The 24,007-nt window shown below is 49.5% G+C and overlaps 1 protein-coding gene across 2 annotated transcripts in view; it reads right to left on the minus strand.

The window, feature by feature from the left end:
- CARD11 (caspase recruitment domain family member 11) overlaps positions 1-24,007 on the minus strand; it is a 108,955-nt gene that overhangs the window by 22,940 nt on the left and 62,008 nt on the right. For both annotated transcript variants that reach the window (XM_039226090.1, XM_039226089.1), the window contains exons 2-8: positions 18,765-18,898; positions 8,039-8,251; positions 6,299-6,436; positions 4,956-5,281; positions 1,816-1,995; positions 796-948; positions 164-289 (exon numbers count right to left, since the gene is read on the minus strand). In XM_039226090.1, coding sequence (XP_039082021.1) covers positions 164-289; positions 796-948; positions 1,816-1,995; positions 4,956-5,281; positions 6,299-6,436; positions 8,039-8,251; positions 18,765-18,771 — 1,143 coding nt within the window. In that variant the 5' untranslated portion in view covers positions 18,772-18,898. The remainder of the gene's footprint in view (positions 1-163; positions 290-795; positions 949-1,815; positions 1,996-4,955; positions 5,282-6,298; positions 6,437-8,038; positions 8,252-18,764; positions 18,899-24,007) is intronic.

Below are 24,007 nucleotides of genomic sequence, written 5' to 3' on the forward strand. Positions count from 1 at the left end.
GGTGGTACTGCCCTCATTACTCCCATTTCACCAATGGGGGTCACAGAAGGGTGGGGCTTGCTGGAGCCACACATCTGATCAGTGACAGCCTGAAAGGAGGCTGTCTGACCCCAGGGAACAGGTGCCAAAGGACCCCGGAGCCTGGCTCAGGCCCTGCCCGTACCTGGTCCCGCTCGCGCTCCACCTCTTCCAGCTGCAGCATGACTGTGTTCATGCGGTGCTTGTACATCTCACAGTCCTTGCCCAGGGTCGAGCACTTCAGCTCCAGGTCCTCCTTCTCCTCCAGGTACTGTGCGCCGGGGGGGAGAGATGAGTGCTCGCACCATGTGCTCAGACCCCCGGTGCTGGCAGCCGTTAGCTCGTGTGCCCCCCTGCCAGCCGACTAGCCAGAGTTGGCCTGTACCTCACTGACTCACGTGTCCCTCTGATACTCATCTAGACAGCAGGGGCCACAGCAGTCGGCCAAGTAACAGACCTGCTTCATGCCTACTGCGTGCCAGGGAACGCCGGCTGGGCCGGGCAGTACGGGGCAGGCACTGTGCGCCCTCCCGCTGCCTGCAGCCAGGAGGGGAAGGCAGCCACCAGGGGACACTTAGAATACTTCCCAAATAACTCCAAGACGCGAATGCCGGCACGTGTGGGGAAGCTGTACTGGGTCAGACCTGGTCCCCAGAGGAGAGTGGGGGGTCAGGGAGGTGCCGCTAATGCACATGAGGGCACAGGGGCGCCCTGGTGAGAAGTGCGGCCGGAGGCGGCTGGCTGCGGGGAGGCGGCCCCTCCGCCCAGAGCTCTCACCTTGTCCCGAAGCTCCTCCGCCTGGCGGACCTCCTCCTGCAGGTTGTAGATCTTGTTGACGAGCTCCTGCCGGTCCTCCAGAGCCTCCTTGCGGTCGTGTTCCAGGATGTCCAAGATGGCCTTGTCGGAGTCGGGCAGGCTGCGCTTCCCGGCCTGGGGGGGGAGGGGGCGGAGGTTTAACCACACTGGCTAGGTGGGGCAGGGAGCTGGGTGGACCGGAAAGGCAGGGGACAGCAGAGCCGGCCGCGGGAAATGTGAGCTCAGGAGGCCCTGTGCCAGGAAGGCAGAGAGAGAGTCACTGTCTCCTGGGGAACTTAAGCAGCTTATTATTTAAGAGCTTTATCACCTGGAAAGAAGCATAAACCCCACTTCTGCTCAGGAACATCCCGATGCCTATTGTTCTGTTCTCGCTCTTATCAGAGCCGAGAGGAGCAGTACTGTCCCTCCAGACATTTCACAGGTGACAACAAACACAGGGCTGATCCCCTGTCCAGATGCTTCCCCTGAAATATCAATTAATCTGCTTTGATTAACCCGGGATTCTTTCTCGGCTCCAAATCGGTCACCTCAAACACCAGGCAGCCAATCCCAGGGGAGTAATTCTGGAGGAAGGCGAGGGAAACACATCCCCATAGACATGTTTGGAGCTGTTACCCCTCCACTCCTGCCTCCTTCATACCCGCAAATGATTCCGTCATGAGAAACGCAGGGAGGCACCTGATGTTTTAACGAATCACAGGGAGCTGAAAGTTGGATTTCTTGGGATCTTTAAGGGCCCGGGACAGTGCCTTCCGTGGGGACGTGACTTTCATGCCGTGCCTGAATTACAGAAACGCTGTCACAAGTATTCTCTCACGTGACATCATGTCCCTGAGAAGTGGGTGGTGTGGCTGCCCCACTTTACAGAGGGGGAAGCTGAGGTACCCAGGACGCCACCAAGTGCCTCGGGGCCCTGCGGTCAGCAGTGGGGCTCACGGCCAGGTAGGGCTCGGCCCCTTCCGCCCCTGCACCAGCCCTCACCTGGATGATGGACTGCAGCTCCTGGATCTTGGTCTTCAGCATCTCGTTCTCCCGCTCCAGCTCCAGGACCTGCTCTCTCTTGGGCCGATTCTCGATGTCGTTCTTTAGTTTCAGAGACTGGTTCCTCTCCAGCTTACACTCTTCCTCCATCTTATTCAACCTATGCTTGAGCTGGTCGATCTGAAACACCCGAGGGTGTAACGGGGAGAACGCAGGAAAGGTAGTGCTCCCCTAGATCCCAGCCGACTTCCGCATAACCTGCGTGATGCCCGCCCCACCCCCCTTCATTCCAGGTGGCTACGGATAAGGGCTCAAAGAAACCTTTTCCCGTAAAACAGTGCCATCTCCTTGCCGACGAACAGCTCCTGACCTGCTAATTTAGGATAGTTCTGAAAGGCGCTGTATGTCCCTTAGTGACTTCCCTTGGATAACTCTGTGGGGTGGACTGGACTATAGAACAGGGGACAGGACACCTAAGCCGGTGTGCCCCCTGGGTACAGAATCCACTCCAGTGCCTTCCTTGGTGGCCTTTCAAGTCTGATCCTCAGAACTCAGGGTCTCCCCTCAAGAACCCATGTTATCACAAGGAGGGAGGTGGCCAAGAGCTCAGGGTTCTGGGCCCTGCTGCCCTGACTGTACCCCAGAGCAGCCAGCACAGGGTTGTCCCTGTGGGTTTTCCACAAAATTCTATGTGGACAAACTTTACACTGACGTGAAAAGAACGGCATGAGGTTCTCTGGGTTCACAGAATCTTGGGCCTAAAGGACCCAACTGCAGGGCTGGAAGAGTGGCTTCCTGGAGGAGGTGGTCACTATGTTTGGAAATGGGGCAAGTGGTAACATGTGGAGCTTTACCCCTCGAGAGGTGAGTGTCAGGGAGTGGGACCAGGAGACCTCTCAGACCTTTGTGACTAAGGACGTCTGCTTCCCCAAACTGACTGATCACATAAAACACCCAAATCAAGACGGTTTTCAAGGGTTGCAGGGAACGGAGGGACCAAAGGGGTGAGCACCCTTTTTCAACACAGGCTTATGGGAAGAAGGATTGAAAGACACCTGGCAGGCAGCGGGTGGTGGCTTTAGCAAGTGGGGCCCCCGTGGAAGGGAAGCAAGGAAGGGAGAGGCACACAGGGAAGAGGCCTGGGGGCTCGGGAATGACCTAGGGGCTCTGCTGGCCAGAGGTTCTTTTGCATTCTAGACATGCTTCTCACTATGGCTACATCTCCAAGGAAATACAATACAGGACAAAGTCACAGAAGAGAAACTCATAAGTCGCTGCCATAGATTCATATCTCCAAATCCTAGCTATGACAGCACAGACACCTCCTCTTGGTCACGCAAAAAAAATCCTGCTCAGCATCTTAGAAGGGCAGCCCGAGGGCCCCGTACCGGGTCCTGATTCCCAGTCCCATCTAACTGGGCATGGAGTGCTGGCACAGCGGGATGCTCCCTGGGTCCGACACTTTGCCGGAGACTTATGGTGCTGGGTCTCAGCAATGCTAGCGCACAGGGTTAGTTTTCATTATTGCCATTTACTTTTTTTTTTTTTTAATTTATTTTTGAGAGTCAGAGAGAGATAGCGTGAGCAGGGGAGGGTCAGAGAGAGAGAGATACAGAATCCAAAGACAGGCTCCAGGCTCCAGGCTCCTAGCTGTCAGCACAGAGCCTGATGCGGGGCTCGAACCCATGAACTGTGAGATCATGACCTGAGCTGAAGTCGGGTACTTAACCGACTGAGCCACCCAGGTGCCCTGTCATTATTGCCATTTACAAATGAGGAAACCGAGGCCAAGAGCCAACTCTGTGGCAAAGCCAGAGGCCAGAAGTCAGATTCGAAGTCATATGTACAGGATGTAGAGGCTCATGCTCTTGGCAGAATCGCTCTGCGGCCGGCTACAGCACTGACTCAATTCACCGGAATCCTGGTGCATCGTTTACTGATCTGTCTGCTTCACTGAAATTGTAAGTGACCTGAGCAGAAATCAGGTTATTTATCCCTGTGTCCCCCACAGTGCTTAGCACCGTGCCTTACACATGGCATGTGCTTCATAAATATTCCGAGTCTATTTTCCACCCAGCAGCCAGAGTAATCCTTCTAGATGTAAATCAGTTGTCACTCTTCAGCTCTCAATCCTTCAGTGGCTTCCCATCACTACTGGAGTAAGTTCCAAAGGTCTTACTATGCCCTTACGAGCTGGGCCTTGGCTGTCTCTCTAGGCCACTTGCTTACTTGGCTCCGGCCCCTGCTGGCACTTTCACTGGGTCTCAAAAACACCAAGCAGGCCCCCGACTTGGGGCCTTTCATTTGCTCTTTGCGCATCCTTCCCCCGGGCCTCGCATGGCCGGCTCCCTCTCTGTCCTCAGACCTCTAGTCACACGTTCCCTTCCCAGAGACCCTTCCTGGCCATCCTATTTAAAAGGGCATGCCCCACTCCCTGTCCTCACTCTTTTCTTCCTTCTCTTAATAGCACGTATTACTACCAGGGCTTTATGTATTTGTTTTCTGATTAGCATGTGAGCTCCCCGACAGTAGGACCTTGGCCTTGAGTTATGTATCCTTGGAAAAGAGCCTGGTGCACGGTGGCACTCAATAAATAACAGGGATGAATGAGTTAGGCAAATTCTCCTCTGTTTTGGAGGTAAACTCATTAATGACATCCATCCCACAGCACCATGCTGAGCTCTGTGGAGAGCTGTGAAGACCAGAGTCTTGGTCTTAAAAACGAGCGCTGTGCCTGTCTCCTCACTGATTTTCCTGAGGGCCACGCACAGTCCACGCCACTGGTGTCTCCATCTCTCCCCTCACCTGGCTTTGCACGGGGACTGTGCGCACAGGTCTGTACATGCTCCTGGCGGCTTGTGGGAGGGGTGGGGGATGGGGCCTGAGCAGGGGGTGCGAAGCCCCGCTGGGTCCGTGTGCCCACGTCTGCACATCCGCATAGTGGCGCTGGGCTCTAGACAGTCGCGCTAAGCCTCACTGGGTAGGCCCGCACACGCGCATGGTGTGCCCCCCGCCCGCGAAGAGCAGTGTGCCCTCCAGTCCCCCTCACCCAGCGGGCTGAGCCGCTCTGGGAGCCTGGGTGCGCCTGCCCGCGGGTTGGTGGTCTTGGGCTCCGGGAGCCCCCCGCGCATGCCGCTCACCTCGAGTTGCAGGTCTCGGCTCCTCATGACCGCCATGTTCTTCTCTTCGCTGAGCTGGGCGTAGCGCATGGCCAAGTTGTAGTTGTCGTCCTTCACCTTGACCAGCTCGTCGTTGTAGCTGTCGCGCTCCTCCTTCATCTTGTAGTACCGCTCCTGGAAGGTCAGCAGCTCCACCCGCGTCAGCGTCAGCTGCTTCTTCTCATCCTCCAGCTGGCGTGACTTGGCCAGCAGCTCGCACCGCTGCAGGTCCTTGGCCTTCATCTGCTGCTGCAGCTTGATGACCTCATTCATCAGGAAGTGCGTGAGGCCCTCGTGGCCTTCCTCCACTGCGGGGAGGTGGGGAGAGAGAGTGGGGGTTCTGTTCACTCACTCCCGCTCGGACATTTCACTGAGCTCCTACTACCCGTCAGGCCCCAGGCTCTCGGGTGGAGCAAGACAGCCTCGGTCGGGCCTACAGTCCACAGAAGGAGACAGACACTAAACACGCAGATGATCCGCACAAACAGAACTACAGACGGACAGGATTTTGCAAAGAAAAGGCACAAGGGCTCTGAGGATGGGCAGCAGGGGGCCAGATCCAGCCTGGGGGCCAGAGGGCTTACAAGGCCCCTGATGGTGGAGCTGCAAGGTTGAAGAAGGAAAACATGTTCTAGAACGGTGGGAAAATGCTGCCAAAGCCCTACAGGGAGGAAGGAGGAACTTGGCACATTTCAGAAAACGAAGGCAGACCAAAGTGGCTGGAGTCCGAGAGACGTGTCATGGGGGACTGGGGCTGGTACGGCCATGGCGGGCTGCGCTGAAGACACGTGTCTTTAGTTGGATGTGTGGAAAACCAGGAATGGTTTCCGGAGGGGAGGGCATCATGAGGCGTGGAGAGAGCATGGGGCAGAGCAGGAACGGGTGGAGGGAGCGGTCGGGGTTGGCGTCTGGACTGGGGGGCAGTGGTGGAGATGAAGAGAAGGCTGTGGCAAGAACATTGAGGGAGGGAGGTTCAGATGCGATCACCAAGGGCTCCTGCCCAGGGGTACCGGCCAGACAATAGGCAGGGCAAGGACCGGATCCAGAGGGTAGTGTGAATTTCCCTTCCACCCCACCAGCATTCCTGGGGAATGTTCCATGAACACCCACGTCTCTTGGCTCCCACTTTGGTTTGCCTCTTGTCACTAACCCTTGCTCATCAGGCACAAATGAGTGGTTGACAGCCCACAAGTGCTACAGGGACACTGTCATAACGTCATAGATTCATAGCTTTAGAACTGTCCTACCACTGGACACACACACGCACAGGCGCACACACACACTTCTGCCAGAGTTCAAATACTCCTGATGGCAAACCCTCTTACCCACAATGGTAGAGAATCTCCGGGTGGGCTCCTTTCCGGTCACCAGTTTGTACAGTTCTGGGTAGTAGAATTCCAGGCTCTCCAAGAAGACCACATAGCCCCTTTGGCCCTTCGTATGTAGAATGTCCAATAGTCGGCCTAGGGGAACAGAAACGGACCCAGTGGGAAGACACGTACGTTTCTGGTTGGACGAAGGTCCCCAAAGCCAGTCTTATCCTGGGCTCACATCCCTCAGTAAACTCTAAGAAGACAGTTTTGTCACATCTTGTCACTCTGGAGTTGTATCTGGGAGTCCAGATAACATCCATCAAAGTGCTAGGCCCTCAACAGGGATTCAGCAGCTGTTAGTTTTCCTTTCTCTACGAGATTGGTAGAACTACGATAAATGGAATCACAGTTACGAGAAACCAACGGTTCTGAAGAGCTTCCCCATTGACCGGGGCTAAAATTAACCATATGGGCCTCAGCTCTTCTGTGATTGAAGGAGGCTGAAGTCCAACAGCAATTACAGAATAATGTATGGTTTTCCGAGATGCGGAGCAGGACGACAGATCTGTGGGCGGAGAGCTAGAAGTCACAGGAAGAAGGCACAGCTCCATGATTTGGGGGATCGGGAAACATCTCTAATCTTAATGTAATTTGCCCAGCATTTTCCGTTTCTCTCATACTGATTCCACTCGTCATTTACATTTCTTGGCCCTTCCTCAAACATTTTAGTTTCAGATATTTCTTCCTGGGAGGTCCCCAAACTCTCTACCTTTTCCCCAGGATAGACATAATAAATAAGTTTCATCTTGTGTTAACGGATTGTTTGGCGAAGCTGCCTGGAGCACCGTGTTGAGAGGGATTCTAAAGTGACACCAGAGCTCAGTAGGAGAGCAAGCTGTGATTAGTGATATCTGTCATGTATGCAAAAGAGAGTCACAGCACATGAGCCACTTATCACCAGGCATACTGTGGGGAAGTGAGTGTCAAACCTTTTCAACCGTGAGCCACAGAAAGAAATATATTTTACGTCGTATCCTCGTGCATACAGGCATTTATACACACACATATATATGAAACCCAAACAAGTTTTGCAAACCTTACTTACTACCTTTGAGGAATGTGATAAAGTGTCATGGACCCCTAGACAGTCTTGAAAAGCCTGCGGACCCCTTCTCAGAGCAATATTTTTAAATAGATAAAAAGGAATTGGATGATAAAGGGAATCAATTCTAATAAGATACCGTTATCAAATATCAGATGTGTGATTCAGTAATAAAAGTGCTCCTTTACTAATGCATTAACACCATCTCTTGGCTGATCTAATAACCACTACAATTTTGAGGGCCAGAGGAGTGTAAATGATATTTTGGAAGATCTGTAACAGCTTCAGTGTGGTATGAAGATAACTTTAATTTTTATCGTTGACAGTGTTGCCTGTATTGCTAATCACTATTGTGATTTATCGCCTCCCTACATTCATAATTGATGGAAACACTAAATCTCAGTTTAGGCTAGTAAGATAAAGATGCAACTCTCCCCCCCCACCTCGCCCCGCATCCAAGTTCATGGACCCTCTCAGTTCTACACGTAGAGAGTTCGGTTGGGGGGACGGGGTGGGCAGGTCTGTGGACCCCAGTTTAAAAATTCGTGACCTGGAGAAATTTCCTTTTGGTACAGCCAACTAGAGCGCGTTTCCCGAAGCTGCCATGAGAGGTCGCCCACCCTTTCCCCCTGGGCGTTTGTGAAGGTTACCTGCCCTGTTGATCTTGGATGGCAGCATGGGCGCACTGAGCACTTCGTCTTCATCTTGCTCATCGATGACCTTACACTGGCGCAGGTAGGGGGTGAGCTTGGCTGGGTTGATGTAGCGACTCAACATGTGCCGGTTGCACTCCACATTCTCCCACAGGGCGTCCTCCTCATCCTTCAGGGTCTCCATGTAGTCATCCATCTCTGGCCCTCCTCCTTGTAGACATAAACCCCAACATGGTTAATAAAGGAGCCTCCCTGGACTAGCTCCATGAATTCTGTTAGAGTGATCTCTAGAATACATTGTTGAGTTAAAAAAAAAAGTAGAGGGAAGTACATATGGTATTTTACCTCTTATTTAAGAACGGAAAGAATATGAACATCGACATATTTTTCTTTATAGACTACACATAAACAATAGACAAATAAGCCATAATATTTTTTAAAACTTATTTATGGAGAGAGGGGGAAAATTTTGCAGCTGGAGTATATCCTTTCCATCCAAGAGTTTATATCTAAGAATTTATCTTCTCCCAAGCAATATATACTGTTGCCTTTTGTTTTACAATTTCACATAAAAGACATCATGTTGTATGTTTCCTTCTTGAACTTGCTTTTTTCTCTCTGCCTCTTTTGAGATTTATCTACCTTAATACATACAGATCTAATTCATTTATTTTGTAAAAAAGAAACAGTTTGAGATATGATTCATGTGCCGTACAATTCACCTTTTAAAATCTAAGGTGTGCAATTCAGGAGATTTTAGTGTATTCACAGAGTTCTGTAACCATTCCAGTGAATTTTAGAATATTTTCATCATCAGCCCCGGCAGATACTCCATCTCCCCATTAGCTGTCACCTCCCCCTTTCCCTCCAGCTCCTGCCAGTCCAGCGGGAGGCACCCACTAATCTACTTTCAGTCTCTACAGATTTACCTATTCTGGACATTTCACATGAGTGGAATCACACAGCAGGTGGTCTTCTGTGACTGGGTTCTTTCACTGAGCAGAACGTTTTTAAAAAATTTTTTAATGTTTATTTTAGAGAGAGAGAGAGAGAGAGAGAGACACGTAGCATGAGCAGGGGAGGGGCAGAGAGAGAGAGGGAGACACAGAATCCAAAGCAGGCTCAGGCTCTGAGCCGTCAGCCCAGAGCCAAATGCAGGGCTCGAACTTGTGGACCGTGAGATCATGAACTGAGCCAAAGTCAGACGTCTAACCTACTGAGCCACCCAGGTGCCCTGAGCAGAACGTTTTTACGGTTCATCCACGCTGTGGCATATTTCATACTTCATTTCTTCTTACTGATGAGTCATTTTTCACTGCGTGGCCACATCACATCTTGTTTACCCATTCACTGGTGAATGTTTGGGTGGCTTCTCTTTATTGGCTATTATAAATTATGGTATGAAGGGGGGCGCCTGGGTGGCTTAGTCGGTTAAGCGTCCAACTTTCGCTTAGGTCATGATCTCGCGGTTCGTGGGTTCGAGCCCCGCGTCGGGCTCTGTGCTGGCTGCCAGCTCCGAGCCTGGAGCCTATTTCAGAGTCTGTGTCTCCCTCTCTCTCTGACCCTCCCCTGTTCACGCTGTCTCTCTCTCTCTCTCTCTCCTAGAAATAAATTAAAAAAAAAATAAATTATGTTATGAAGGTCCATGTATGGGGTTTTGTGTAGACCTGTGTTTTTACATACCACGGGCAGATACAGAGCTGTGGGATCACTGAGCCACAAGGAAAGCCCAAGGTTCATGTTCCAAGGAACTGCCAGGGCGCCCGCACCAGTTACATTCCTGCTAGTGGCCCATGTATGAGGTTCTGTCACCCACATCCTTACCAACACTTGTGGTTGTCTGTCTTTTTCCTCCAGCCATCCACGTGGGTAGGAAGTGGTAGTTCAGGGTGGTTTTGATTTGCATTTCTCTAAGGACTGATGACATTGAGCATTTGCATCTTGGCCATTTGTGTCTTCAGAACTTTTGTCCATTTTTAAATTGGGTTGTTTGTCTTTATTATTAAGTGGTAGGAATTCTTAAGTGATCTGCATTAAGTCCCTCATCAGATATATGATTTGTAAGTATTTCTTCCCATTCTGTTGGTTATATTTTGACTTTCTTGAAGGGTTTATTTGCAGCACAAGAGTTTTTAGTTTTGATGTAGCCCAGGTTATTTGGTGTGTATCTAAAAGACCAGTGCCTACCTCAAGGCTAGGAAGAGTTGCTTCTAGTTTTTTCTAAGAGTTTTATCTTTTTAGCTCTTACATTTAGGCCCATGATGCATTTTGAATTAATATCTGTGTATGGAGTGAGGTAAAGTTTCAACTGTGTGTTTTTATTTTAACTTTATTTATTTATTTTGAGAGAGAGGGAAAGCATGAGTCAGGGAGGGGCAGAGAGACAGGGAGACAGAGAATCCCAAGCAAGCTCTGCATGGTCAGCGCAGAGCCTGATGCAGGGCTTGAACTAACGAACCATGAGATCATGACCTGACCTGAAGTTGGACACTTAACCGACTGAGCCACCCAGGTGCCCCTCAACTGTGTTCTTCTATAAGTGGATACTTAGTTGTCTCAGCATAATTTATTGAAAAGATTATTCTTTCCCCATTGAATGGCCTTGGCACCATTGTCAAAAATCAACTTCTTGTGTTTATTTCTGGACTCTCAGTTCTATTATATTGGCCTATATGTCTGTTTACGCCAGCACCACACTATCTTTGTTACTGTGGATGTGTAGTGAGTTTTGAAATTGGGAAGTATGAGTCCTCTGACCTCGCTCCTTCTTTTTAACATTGTTTTGGTTATTCACAGCCCCTTGCAATCCCATATGAATTTAAGGATCAATCTGTCAATACCTGCAAAAAAAAAAGTAGCTAGAATTTTGATACTGAAGCTATTGAAGACGTAGATAAGCTTGGAGAGTATTATTATCTAACCATGTTGTCTTATGATCTGAGAATATGTGGTGTTTTTTCATTTATTCACTTCTTTCATTTCTTCCAGCAATGTTTTATAGTTTTCAGTGAACAAGTCTTGCACATCTTTTGCAAAATGTATTCTGAAATATTTTATTCTTTTTGATGACCTCATAACTGTTTTTGATGAACTGTTCTCTTCATTTCATTTGTGGGATGTTCACTGTTAGCATATAGATATACAATTGATTTTTCTATATTGATCTCTTACTCTGCAAATAATAACCAAAATAATTTCTTAGTTCTAATAGTTTGTTAGTGGATTCTCTATGGTTTTCTCTATATAAGATAATGTCATCTGCAGTTAGAGATAGTTTTCTGTCTTTTCAATCTGGATGCCTTTTATTTCTTTTCCTTGTCTAACTGCCCTAAATCGAACTTCCAGTACAATGTTAAATAGAAGTGGCAAGAATAGACAAACTTGTCTTGTTCTAGATCTTAGGGGAAAAGCATCAATTCTTACATCATTAAGTATAATGCTATTTGGTTGGGGTGTGTGTGTGTGTGTGTGTGTGTGTGTGTGTGGTTTAGATACTCTTTATCAGGGTGGGAAAGATCCCTTACATTCCTGGTTTGTTGAGTTCTTTTGTCACGAAAGGCTATTTGACTTTATCCAGTGCTTTTCCTGCATCCATTAGGATTGCCATGTGGCTTTTAGTTTTGATTCTGTTAATATGGTGTATTACATTAATTGATTTTCAGGTACTAGAGAAACCTTGCATTCTTGATATAAATCCCACTTAGTCATGGTGTGTAATTATTTTTATATGCTGTTGGATTCAATTTTTTGAAGCATATTTTTAAGGATTTTTACATCTATGTTCATGAGAAACATTAATCAGTAACCTTTTTTTGTTACTTGTGATGGTTTTGATATTGGGTTAATGTTGGCCTCATAGAAGAGTTGGGGAATGTTCCCTCATTTTCGGTTCTTTGGAAAAATCTGTGTGAAGCGTTTTCTCTTTCGTTTGGTAGAATTCACCAGGGAGGACATCTGGGTCTAGGATTTTATTTGTAGGCGGGTTTTTGGTTACTAATTCTTCACTTATTATGGGTCTGCTTAGATTTTCTGTTTTCCTTGAGTCATTTTCAGTAGTTTGTGTCTTTGGAGGTGTTTGTCCATTTCATCTGTTGTTTACTTTATTGCAGACAATTGTCCATATTATTCCCTTATAGTACTTTTATTTATGTAAGATTGGTGGTAATGTTCTATCTTTTATTTCTGATTCTACTAATCAGAACTAATAGGGGATGTTTTAACTGACATAGGGGGAACAAAATAAGTACGTATTTTAACTTCTCACTGTCCCTGCCATCGTACTCTGAACCCATGTCTTCTTTCTTCTCAGTCCCTAGTCATGAGAGAGAGAGAGGGGGAGGGAGAGAGAAGGAGAAGGGGGAGGAGAAGGGAGTGAGGAGCAGGGTGGGGGGGAGTCAGGATAAAAGGGAAGAGGGAGGGAAGGTGAAGGGGGATGGAGGGAGGGGAAAGGAGAGAGAGAGAGAGAGCTAGAGAGGGAAAGGGGAGAGAAAGGGGAAAGCTCTCTTTTTTCCTTGGTCAGTCTAGCTAGAGTTTGTCAATTTTGTTGTTATCTCAAAGAACCACCTTTTTACTGGAAACTAAAGTCACATTGTGTGTCAGATATTCTCAAATAAAAAAAATAAACAACAACAACAACAACAAAGAACCAATTTTTGGTTTCACTGCCTTCTCTCTATTGCTTTCCTATTCTCTAAGTTATTTACTTCTGTACTAATCTTTATTATTTCCTTCCTCCTGCTTACTTGGGGTTCAGTTTGCTCTCCTTTTTCTAGTTTCAGAAGGTGCAAAGCTAGGTTACTGACATCTTTTCAAGTAAAAACACTGGGGCTATGAATTTCCCTCCAAAATTGCTGCCTCAGCAGCATCCCTTATACTTTGGTACAGTGCGCTTTTATTTTCCACCTCCAAGTAAGTTGTCTGATTTCTTTTCTGATTCCTTCTTTGACCCACTAGTTATTTAAGAGTGTGCTGTTTATTTCCCCCCCATATTTGTGAAGTCCCCAAATCTCTTCGTTATTTATTTCCAATTTCACGGCACTGTGGCTGGAAAATGTACTCTGTATCATTTCAATCCTCTTAAGCTTGCTGACGCTTGCTGTGTGGACCAGTGTATGATCTTGGACAACGTTCCAGGCACGTGTTCTGTGGCCACCGGGTGGGATGCACCCTGGGTGTTGGTTACATCGAGTTTGTGCATCGGGTTGTTTGAGTCCTCTGTTTCCTCGTTGGTCTTCTAGCAAGCGGTTCCATCCATTATTAAAAGTAGGGGCTGAAAGCCTGTGACTCTTCAGTTAATTGTTCGTTGGTGCTGTTTTATGTATTATTCATTGCCAGAATCTACTATTACTTATTTACCCATTTCTCTTCTGATAAATGTTTAATTTTCCCCAATGTTTTACGTGGACACCTGGTCCTGTTTGTAGTAGGAAACGACGGAAGTACCCGAGACATCGGTAGAGAGTGCACAGTCCTTTAGTACTACAGAGTAACACCTTTTCAAAAAACTTTTTTCCTAATGTTTATTTTTGAGAGAGAATAAGACAGAGAATGATCGGGGCAGGGGCAGAGAGAGGGGAGACGCAGAATCTGAAGCAGGCTCCAGGCTCCAAGCTGTCAGCACAGAGTAGGACATGGGGCTCGAACTCACGAACCGCGAGACCTGAGCTGGAGTTGGACGCTTAACCGACTGAGCACCCCAGGCGCCCCAGTGCAGTAACATCTTAAACGGATGTGGTGACATAAAAACATCCTAAGACACTGGGTTTTAAAAAGGCAGGTTTCAAGGGGCACCTGGGTGGCTCAGTTGGTTAAGCATCTGACACTTGGTTTTGGTTTAGATCCCGATCTTGCAGTTCGTGGGTTCGAGCCCCATGCTGACAGTGTGGAGCCTGTTTGGGATTCTCTCTCTCCCTTTCTGTCCCCACCCCCCTTCTCAAAGTAAATAAATAAAACAAACAAAAAAAAAAAGGCAGGTTTCAGAATACATACATGTGATATAATAATAATAAAAAAATTTGTCTTGGTCCTGGTTTGTGCCACAGGCTCAGAGGACTCTTGGAATCCTCTGAATGATGAAGTGTCCTCTGACGGTAATGAGGTGACTCTTTGCTAAAGGGCACCCAATGCCAGGCAAACCATGTCGTTAGAGGGTTGTGACTTTCAGCCTCACATCCCTACCTCCAGGGAGGGGAAAGAGGCTGGAAAATGAGTTCAGTCATCAGGAGTGAATGATTTAATCAATCGTGGCTACGTTAATGAAGCCTAGATAAAAATCCTTCAGCAGTGAGGTTCAAGGAGCTTCTGGGCCGGTTAATAAACACGCCATCTGGGAGGGTGGCACCCCTTAACCCCGTGGGGACAGAGGCTCCCACACTCGGGACCCTTCTGGACTCCGCCCTATCTCTCCTCCTCTGGCTGTTTTTTTTGTACCCTGTAAACGGTAATAATCAGTACAGTGTCTTCCTGGAGTGTGGGAGTCACTTCAGCAAAGTGCTGACCCCAATGAGGGGCTGTGGGAACCCCAGATTTGCAGCTGCCACTCAGGGACAGTCTGAACGGCGGCTGAAGTGAGGGCGGGCACCTGGGGGCCTTTGTTGACTCTGGAGAGTGGGTGCTGGGACGAAGTCGAGTGCTTGGATACGCCGAGTCGGAGACCCGGGTGGTGTGTGGAGAGCGAAACATACTTGGTGTCAGGAAATTCTCACGTTTGGTGTCAGGAAGGGGACATCACAACAGGGAACACATGAAACCAATTACGGAAGGCGCCACGAGGCAGGGCTGTGGGCGTGCAAGCGTGTGGATGAGAGGGAAGGCAGACCAGAAGGAAGAGAAATGTTCCTGAGAATCAGATTACACCGGCTCCGTCTAGGAACAGGACTAAGTTCAGAGATTAGGGCTCCTGGAGGGCTCCGACATTACCCCGTTGTGGTATTTATGACAAAGCGTGTGTCACTGCATTACTTGCAGGGTCTGGGAGAAAAAGGATAATTAACAAAGACGAAAGCCACACGGGGCCCTGCAGATATGCCAATATTCCCCGTCTGCTCCCCGCTCGCATCTTGGGGACCACAGCGCCGATCGCTTGTTTGCACCAAGTAAACCCTCCGGCCAGTGGCCTGACTGGCCTCACAGAGGACCGGTGCCCAGGCTGGGGGTTTCATGTGAGGCCAAGTAGACGGTGTGGGGGTCAGAAGGTGGCAGTGGGGGGAGCAGAGCTGGCTCACCGTGCAGCCAAGGCACAGGCAGGGGAAGGCAGAGGGGCCGGTCTGCTGAGCGAGGCCACAGGGAGAGGCCCCGCGGGCCCAGGAGAAGCAGCAGGAGTGGTCTCTCTCCACTTCTGGCCCCATCAGCCTTGGCCTCCCCAAGAGCCTCGGGGGCCTACTCATTAATCGGAACTGCTGGAAGTGGGTGTTGACGACACACAGCCCAAATGACGTGAGTGGCTGTACCTACTTGCTGTCATGAGCAGCAGGTGCTTTAAAGTCATGAGAAATGAGGACACAGGGTGCCTGGATGGCTCAGTCGGTTGAGCGTCTGACTATGGCTCAGGTTGTGATCTCATGGTTTACCAGTTCGAGCCCTGCGTCGGGCTCTGTGCTGACAGTGAGGAGCTGCTCCAGATTCTCTCTCCCTCTCTCTGTCCCTCCCCCGCTCATGCTCTTTCTCTCTCTCAAAATAAACAAACTAAAAAAAGTGAAGACCCAATCTCCCTCCCATGCAGGGAGCTTTCTGCAGACAACAGCCCTGACTCACAGACGTAAGTTGCGATGTGTACGCGCCCTTGTGCTGATAGAGCATGGCCAGTGGGGCCACGCGGTGAGTTTGGGGTTTAGTGCCACATGACCAGGCCCACCGCAGCCGCCCACCCTGACCCAGAGTCAGTACGAGAGTTTCTATTCGCAAAGAATGTCCTGACCTAGCCTACTTTTAGTCTCAACATCCTGAGTAGGTGATTCAACACGTTTAGTGAGCACGTGGCAGACATTGCTGTGTATCCATGCCCCTTCCCCCCTTCCCCCAACTCCTCTCACTTCGAGAATCCTCAGGTTTTTTCAGGTGGCAGCTGCCTCGTGCTTCAGGGAGGCCGGGCATCTTCCGAGCTGCAGGGAGCAGACCATTTGGTCTGTACCAGGGGTTTAAGAAGAAGCACGCGAAGGGCCTTATGCCACACACATGAGCTGGGGGGAAGTGTGCTGGGGGCAGTCCTGGTGCTTTTCCTGGACCTCTGACAGGGACCAAGGAAGGAATGGTCACCCAGCTTGTGGATGTTCGCAGGCGAAGGTGTGTGTGATGCCGGGGGGCGGGGGGCGCGCAGCCCTCCTGTGAGCTGAGGACACACCTGAGAACAAAAGCCAATGGGCTCAGCATGGCAGAGCAGAGAGACGGAAGGAACCTGGGTCCTTGATGTCACCTCCTGGGCACTGAATCCACCACCAGACCCCTCCCACCACTGACTCCTACGCAATACAAACAATACCCTTTGCCCTGAGCCATTTTACAGTGAATCAACTATTAATACAGCCCGAAGCCTCCTGACTGGTGAATGGATCCACTCAATATGAGGACGAACTGAGCACGGTGACCCACGGGCTTATGCTTGTTAAGAGAATCAAAGGCAGGCACCTAGAAGTGAGTTAAATGGCAGCACAGGGCAGGGAGATAGGCAGGTCTGGATGGAGCTGGGAAGTGTTTCTGGCTGCCCGTCCTGGGCAAAGGAAGTTGTGTGGGCACTTGTGAAGCTTGCGAGCAGCAGGCCCCGTGCAAGAGAAACCCGTCCTCTGGGCATGGGGTGGGGGGGAGGGGGCATGCAGCCACCGAAGCAGTTCTGTCCATGGGTGCTGCTGGGAAGGAGGAAAATAAAAAGGAAGTAGGAAGTGACTAGAGCAAAGCCTTTACCCCCAAATGTAAAGGGGAGGAAATGACAGCCTTGACCTAGTGTAAATCTGCCCCATCGCTGACACCCTGAACACCTCGGTGCCTTTGCAAACACACTCGAGTGTAACTCGTGAGAATGCCTGCTTTGTGAGTGTCCTGAGCCATGGGGCCTGCTCTCCCGACACTGTGAACCCCTTCCTAGCAGCTGAGCGGGGTGAGCACCAGCCACCTGCACAGACAGCTGCAGGGGCGCAAGCAGGGCTGCGGAGGAGGTGGGGGTGACCCTGCTGGTCGGACATAAGGGGCCCCCATCCTGGGCTGCTCCTGTGTGCCAGGTGCCGTACCTGTTACCTCCTTCCATTGTCATGGCAACCCAGAGGGGGATGGGATCATCCCCGGTCTGTAGACAAGTGGTCTGGACTGAATGGTATCCCTCAAATTAGGAACCATGGCCTGGCCCACCTGTTCCCACCCAAGGACTAAAGGCCAAGGTGAGCGGTGACTCGCCTCCTGGTGTCCTACAGTGGCTGAAATAAACCCTGGGACTGGAAAACAGGTGGGCCTGACCTAGTAGGAGGCTGGATGCACGTGCCAAGTGCCCCAGGCTTCCCTCCCTGGATCGATCCCTGGAGAAACCAGCCTGTCAGCAGGCTTGTGAGAGGCTGGTCCGCATCGTGCATCCAGACCCCAGGAAGAACACCGATGTCCTGATGCAGGAGAGGGGCTGAGCGACATAGCCACGCGTGATGGGGGGGGGGTGGAGAGTAGAGGAGGGTACGGCCATGCCCACCCATGTGGATGAACCTTGGGCTGGGCCGCAGAGCACAGCAGCAAGTCACAGAGCGCACCTGACGCAACACTGTCCGCCTACGTCTCTAACACACACACGACTAGACCTCATACAGCACAACCACACCGAGGAGCCAGGAACGGATCAAAACCAGAGTGGCAGCCCCCCGGGGAGGTCAGCACAGCAGCTGTGACACCCAGGGACGCCCAGGGGATGCTAGTGATGCTGGGAACTGGGGAGCAGCTTAGCTAGGGACACGGTGTCCATTTCATCATTGTCTCTCTCTCGCGCATGCACACACACACAAAGTATTTTATGGGCAAAACCATGGCTAGTGTAGTTAGCATCAAAGAGAAAACCATCGTGGGCACCATTTCAGATGTATTTCCTTCCCGTGCCTTGCTGTCAGTCGGCCTGACCCAGCCTGGTCTTCACCTGGTGTCCAGCTCCAGGCAGTTTCCTCGAAAACCATTTTCCCAGAAATGCGCCCTCAGATGCGGTGCCCCAACACACCGTTGTGCTGCCCCCATCAGTCCCGGCCAGCACCAGCGTCACCCCTGCCCCAGCCCTCAGCAGGCCAACCCTCAGCAGGGGCTGGCCTCTGTTACTCAGTCAGACCCTAGATCACATGGGTCTTTGTAGAAATAGCGGGAAAAGCAAGGTCACGGTTCCCAGGCCAGGTACTGCAGGAAGGGCCCCTCTGCTCGCTTTTTCACAGGACAGAGAGATGACCTGCCTGTGGACCAAGTCCATGGCAGCTGTGGGCCTCACCTGCCTGCCTCATTCACTCGAAACACTTCCCGCGAGGCCCCCTATGGCTGTTTAGATGAAGTTACAAATCTTGATCTTGGCCCCAAGGCCCTGCCCGGTTTGCCTCCTGCTGGCTCCCGGGGTCTTATCTTGACTGCGTCTCAGGCTGGCCAGTCTCTGCCTGGGTCTTCGGCAAACTGGCTCACTGCACCCCACTCTGCCTAGAATCTCCCCCCACCGCATCCCTGTCAAGTGTCAGCTAAGCCTTGCTTTACATTTTATACACCAGCGGTAACTCAAGCGAAGTACCTGGCATGTGGTCGGTGCTCAGTAGACAGCAGCCGCTGTCCCGTTACGGAGGTCCAACTTCCACTCCTCTGGGCTGGCGCCCGTCCTTCCCTGAGCCAGTCTTCCTCTGGGTCTAGAGCAGTGATGGCCGGAACCTATAAAAGGAAAGACAATCTGATGTGGCATGAGGCCGAGGTTGGAGACAGAGAACCATTCAAGAATCCAAGATGCGCCGCCTTGGAAGAAAAGGTTAGAAAATCCCAGGTGACATCTCTCCAGGTGACAGTGACACAGGGGACCACGGCCAGGAGCTGCTGGGGAGAGTTCCGGGCCATGGCCAGCCTGGAAGGCCACTGGCCACACCCAGCAGAGGCGTGGGCGGTGGCCACGGGGTTAGTCCTGGCCGGGGCAGAAGGTCTTTGAAAGTCATTGATAGTAATGCTTGCAGAGTGGAGACACTCTAATCAGCTACCACTTAGTTAAGTCAAGAGCGGCAAACTGCATTCCTGAGCCCACAGGAGCCCCCTTCACCATGAATTATGCCTTCAGCCCCCTGCACACTCATGGGTCTGGGCAGGGGCTCGGCATACTGTGATTTCCCCTAGGTGGTGTTCCTTATGGGGAGTGACAAGGCTTTCCTATGTGCCGGGCACAGCCATCCAGGAGCCCCAGGGGGGAAGGTCGGGGAGGGGGCGAGAGGAGGCACGACTCCTGAGAAGGTGAAGCAGTAGGGGGACCTGACATGTGGCCCCACAGCTGCTGGAATCCCTGCGGTCAGGGCCTCAGGCAGCTGCTCCTGGACTGACCGCTCTTAGTCAGCAGTGACAGGGACCCTGGGACATCACTGTTTAATCAGGAACTTGCTTTGTTTCGGCTTTGAGAATTAATCACAGGTGACACTAGATCTCCCAGGGCTGATAGAAGCTGTTCTTGTCGGCTGTCAGCTTCGATCGGAGTGAGCCATCACAGGCCCTCAGCCCCGGGGAGGTGGCAGTCACTTGCTTCTCTGGAGGACACCATCTCCTTCATCTCCTTGTGGCCTCCCTGCTCTGCGGCTGGGCTGGGAAACGGCCGCACTGCTGGCCGGCACTGCAGGGCAAAGGCCGGGGCGGCAGGTGACCTTCAGGCCTCAGCGCCCCAGCAGAGATCAGCGGGTGGCCCCCAGGCCAATGCGCAGAGGCAAAAGGAAATTCTACTTCTCCGCACTGGCAATGAAAAGCAAGAGAACACGCATTTCTTTTATAATTGGAAGAAAAGGCTTCCTACAACATTAACTGTAAGAAGGATTTTAAGTGCAAGAAAGGGAAATGAGATTTGTACGGGGTTGTGAACTACCTAACATGTCAACGTAGGCTGGAAAAACTGAGACACGAGCCAACCAGCACTGAGGCTAAACTTTCCGTTTCTGCTGTCAGAATTTTGATTACACCCTCAGGAACCTGGTCGTAAGGTGGGGAGAATTTATAGGATATGTCTCTTTTTTTTTTTTTTTTAATTTTTTTTTTTTAATGTTTTATTTATTTCTAGGAGAGAGAGAGAGAGACAGCATGAGCAGGGGAGGGCCAGAGAGAGGGAGTCACAGACTGAAACAGGCTCCAGGCTCTGAGCTGGCAGTCAGCACAGAGCCCGACGCGGGGCTCGAACCCACGAACCGCGAGATGGTGACCTAAGCGAAAGTCGGAAGCTTAACCGACTAAGCCACCCAGGCGCCCCAGGATATGTCTCTTGAGGGAGTACCTTATTGGTCTAACAGTGCACCGGCGGAAACACCATCCCTGATGCTTACAGACGACTTACCCTGTGCCAGGCACTTGCTACGCACAACTGATAAACCTCAAACTCTCTGAGATGGGTGGCACGTTATTATTGCTACCATCCCCTCCATTTTATAGCCAAGAAAACCAGACCCGGGAGAGGTGCAGAGTCATACCATTAGCCTGGAAGTCAGGGTTTGGACTCGAGTTTCTCTGACTTATTCTTATTACCATACGGCGCCTAGAATTGCTTTTAAAAAAATAAAAAGTTAACTCTGAGAAAGACTATAAGCAGAAAGTGTATGAGCACAAGCTCCCTGAAATATCACTTTTACAGGCAAACTTCAGACGTAAGTAAAACTGCGTTCTAAGATTGCAGCTATTGGTTCAGTGTTAAAAAAGAACAACTATTGCTTCTCAAGAAAGGAATTTTTTGGTGAGTTATTGGCTGTTATTCAAACAACGTCAAAGCCCATCCTCCCTACAGCGAAGCTGTTTAATCGACAAGCTTGGTTGCCTCCTACTTAAGAATAAACAGAGAGCCAAGGATCACTTGGTGTTTGAGGAAAGTCTTCATGTGAAAGGAAGAGATCAAGAGACAAGTCGATACAAAGAACTTGCAGGAAACAGACAATGCACAGAATAAAAGAAAACTTAAAAAAAAAAACCCACCCACATCCTGATAATTCAAATCCATTGAGATGAAATAAGATATTGTAGCCTTGAAATAAGACTAGGATGCTATGAAAAGAACACAAGGAAGAGTTCTTAGCAATTAAAATAAAGTGCCAGAAATTTACCAATAGAAAGTCTGGAATACAACGTTCAGGAAATCTCCCAGAAAATTAATACAGAGAAGAAAGATAAGAAAGGGCAGGAAAAATGAGGTTAATTTAGGTTTAGTAGCCAATTAACTGGAAATCCTGCAAAGAGAGTGTAAAGGTTATGTTTCCTTCTTATCTAGTTTTTGGGGCCATAATTATCAGAAAAATAGTTATTAGGGATTCTCAAGATTTAAGAATCTGGAGATTTAAGAACAAGAGTCTTCAGATTTAAATTGCCCTTTGGGCCCTCAGTACAATTAATTAGAGGAGAAAGAACCTTCTTAGAACATTGTTGTGAAATTTCAGGTCATCGGGAAATAAGAGAAGACCCTAAAAGCTTTCAGAAACATCAGGTCAGATACAAAAGACTAGAAGTAAGTTTGGTATCAGAACTTTCAATAGCAATACTGGAAGATGGGAAACAATGAGGCAATGGCTTCACATTTGTGATGGAAAATACTTTGTAACCTAGAATTCTATTACACTGCCCCCAAACTATTAGGCGTGAAAATAGAATGATATTATTTTCAGAAAGGCAAAGACTCTAAACATTTATCTTCCATGTACCCCTTCTTAAGAAGCTACTAGAGGATATATTCTGGAAAAATGAAGGAAGAGAACAATAAAGAGGAAGGTATGGAGCTCAGGAAACAGAAAATCTAACTGGGCAAAGCAGCATGGAAAGTTCCAGGATGAGAGAGATGTGGCAAGATGCAGGTGGCCAAGCTTATGGCAAGATCACGGAGGGGCCACTAGAGGGAGGTGGCCGGGGGAGAAATGGAATGGTCATCTGATATATTTCATAATTTGGGAAATGATGTTGTTAGGCAAATGACCCAGGTGAGATGGAAAAATAATGAAGGATAGGCATATTAAAAAAAAACTCAACAAATGAAAAAAAAGGCAATATTAACTCCAGGACAAAAACAAAAAGATAAGAAACAGTCACAGCATACAACTTGCCTCAACATAAACAATATTTATGTAGAGACTATAATGTGACACATAAAACTGTGATCTAAATGCATTGACAGAATGGAGGAAGGGGAGATGCAAGGAGTAGGGTACTCAGAAAAGAGGGCTAAACACTCATTTACCTAAGAGTATGTCAATAAATAATGCCTTAAAATGGATATGTTGGTAAACAGCAATGCAAACCTATTGGAAATAAGAAAGAAACAAAGAGTTACCTCCATTGTCTCTACACTTATTCTATCTCTCGTAGGCTTCACCATACAGCCCACTTCTTCATACACCAGCGGTGCTGACTGTGTGCTGGGCACTTCACAGATGTCATCTCACTTCACAGGAGCTCCATAAGGCAGGTTTTAATATTCCCACTTTGTGATGGGGGTTGGGGGGTGAGATCGGAGAGTTAAATAATGGGGTGAGACCCCACAGCCACGTTTCCAAGTCAGCCCTCCTGGACTCCAAGTCCCCCGATCTTAATTAAACTAGCAATCATCACGACTAACATTTATGAAGCACTGAATCTAACCAGTTAAGTTCCTTGCTTCCTGGGCTCCAGATCTTTCTCTTTATTGCTTCAGGCCCTCATTTTGCTGGAGGATCCTGCTGTAGCTGGCTGTGAAAATGGACAGGGTAGCAGCTATCGGCTGACACTGCTGCCTGGTCCGGGTGGGTCATCTCATTTAACACGACAATCCTGTAGGGCACATACCACTGGCCCGTTTTATAGGAGAGAGAGTCAGGGAGGTTCTGCTCCCTGCCTCACGTCTGTCCCATCTCCCATGGGACTGAGTCTGGGGTCTTACTTGGAGTAGCTGCTCCAAAATGTATCAGTTGGGTGAATAAATAAATAAACATCAAATCCCGATCAAATAAACAATGAGGCTCTTATTAGATCAAATTGAGGGAGGGCCCAGCGCTGTGGAAAAGAGCTGTCTTTGTGGGACAGACCCTTCCTCTCTCCAAAAGCTGCCCCAGGGCAAAAGCTCTGGAAGCAGAAAGGGGGTCAGCAGGCAGTCAGATAAATGCATCTCCGGTTAATGGATTTGCCTGGATGACCAGAGCGAGAGGCATGAGATGGAGGGTTTAATTATTCCAAAGAAATCTCCACTTAATTGAAAGGACTTCTGGCCAAAAAAAAAAAAAAAAAGGAAAAACATATTTAAAAGGATGATCTGCTGCCTGTGAGGAAGGATGGAAGAGACACTGGTCCAGCCGCTTATGTGTTCATGGCCCTGGACACGAAGCTGTATGGAAAGGGACCAGAACCGTCCCCTCCTGTGGGCCTCATCCACAACCACTCCTCCAAAGTCCCCATTCCTATAAAAAGGACACGTAGAGAAACAGCTAGAAAATCTGCCCCCTGCAGGATGCTTCCCTCGTGTCCCAGTTGACTTTGCAACCTGTGTCCTCAGCTCATTCACTGAGATGACAGTATTTCCCATCAATTAGCACGGGTACAGGCTCAGTAGAGCTTCTCTGATACGCATTTTGAAAGCGGCGATTATTGTTCTAAATGGGCAGGGGCGTGGCAGTCACCGCCAGCAGTCACCGCCAGCCGCCAACCTAGCAGCCATTCTCACCTACCTATTAACAGAGCCCCCATTCTGGGTGGAGCATTCCTGAGCCCATCGAAAACCTGTGCCTGCAGCTCCTCTGGTAAGTAGAGATGCCCGTGTGACAGGATTCTGGCCAATGAGATGTACGTGGAAGTTTC

This window comes from Hyaena hyaena, unplaced genomic scaffold (assembly GCF_003009895.1).
Source record: "Hyaena hyaena isolate Hyena2069 unplaced genomic scaffold, ASM300989v1 scaffold_20, whole genome shotgun sequence".
In the NCBI taxonomy this organism is placed as follows: domain Eukaryota; kingdom Metazoa; phylum Chordata; class Mammalia; order Carnivora; family Hyaenidae; genus Hyaena; species Hyaena hyaena.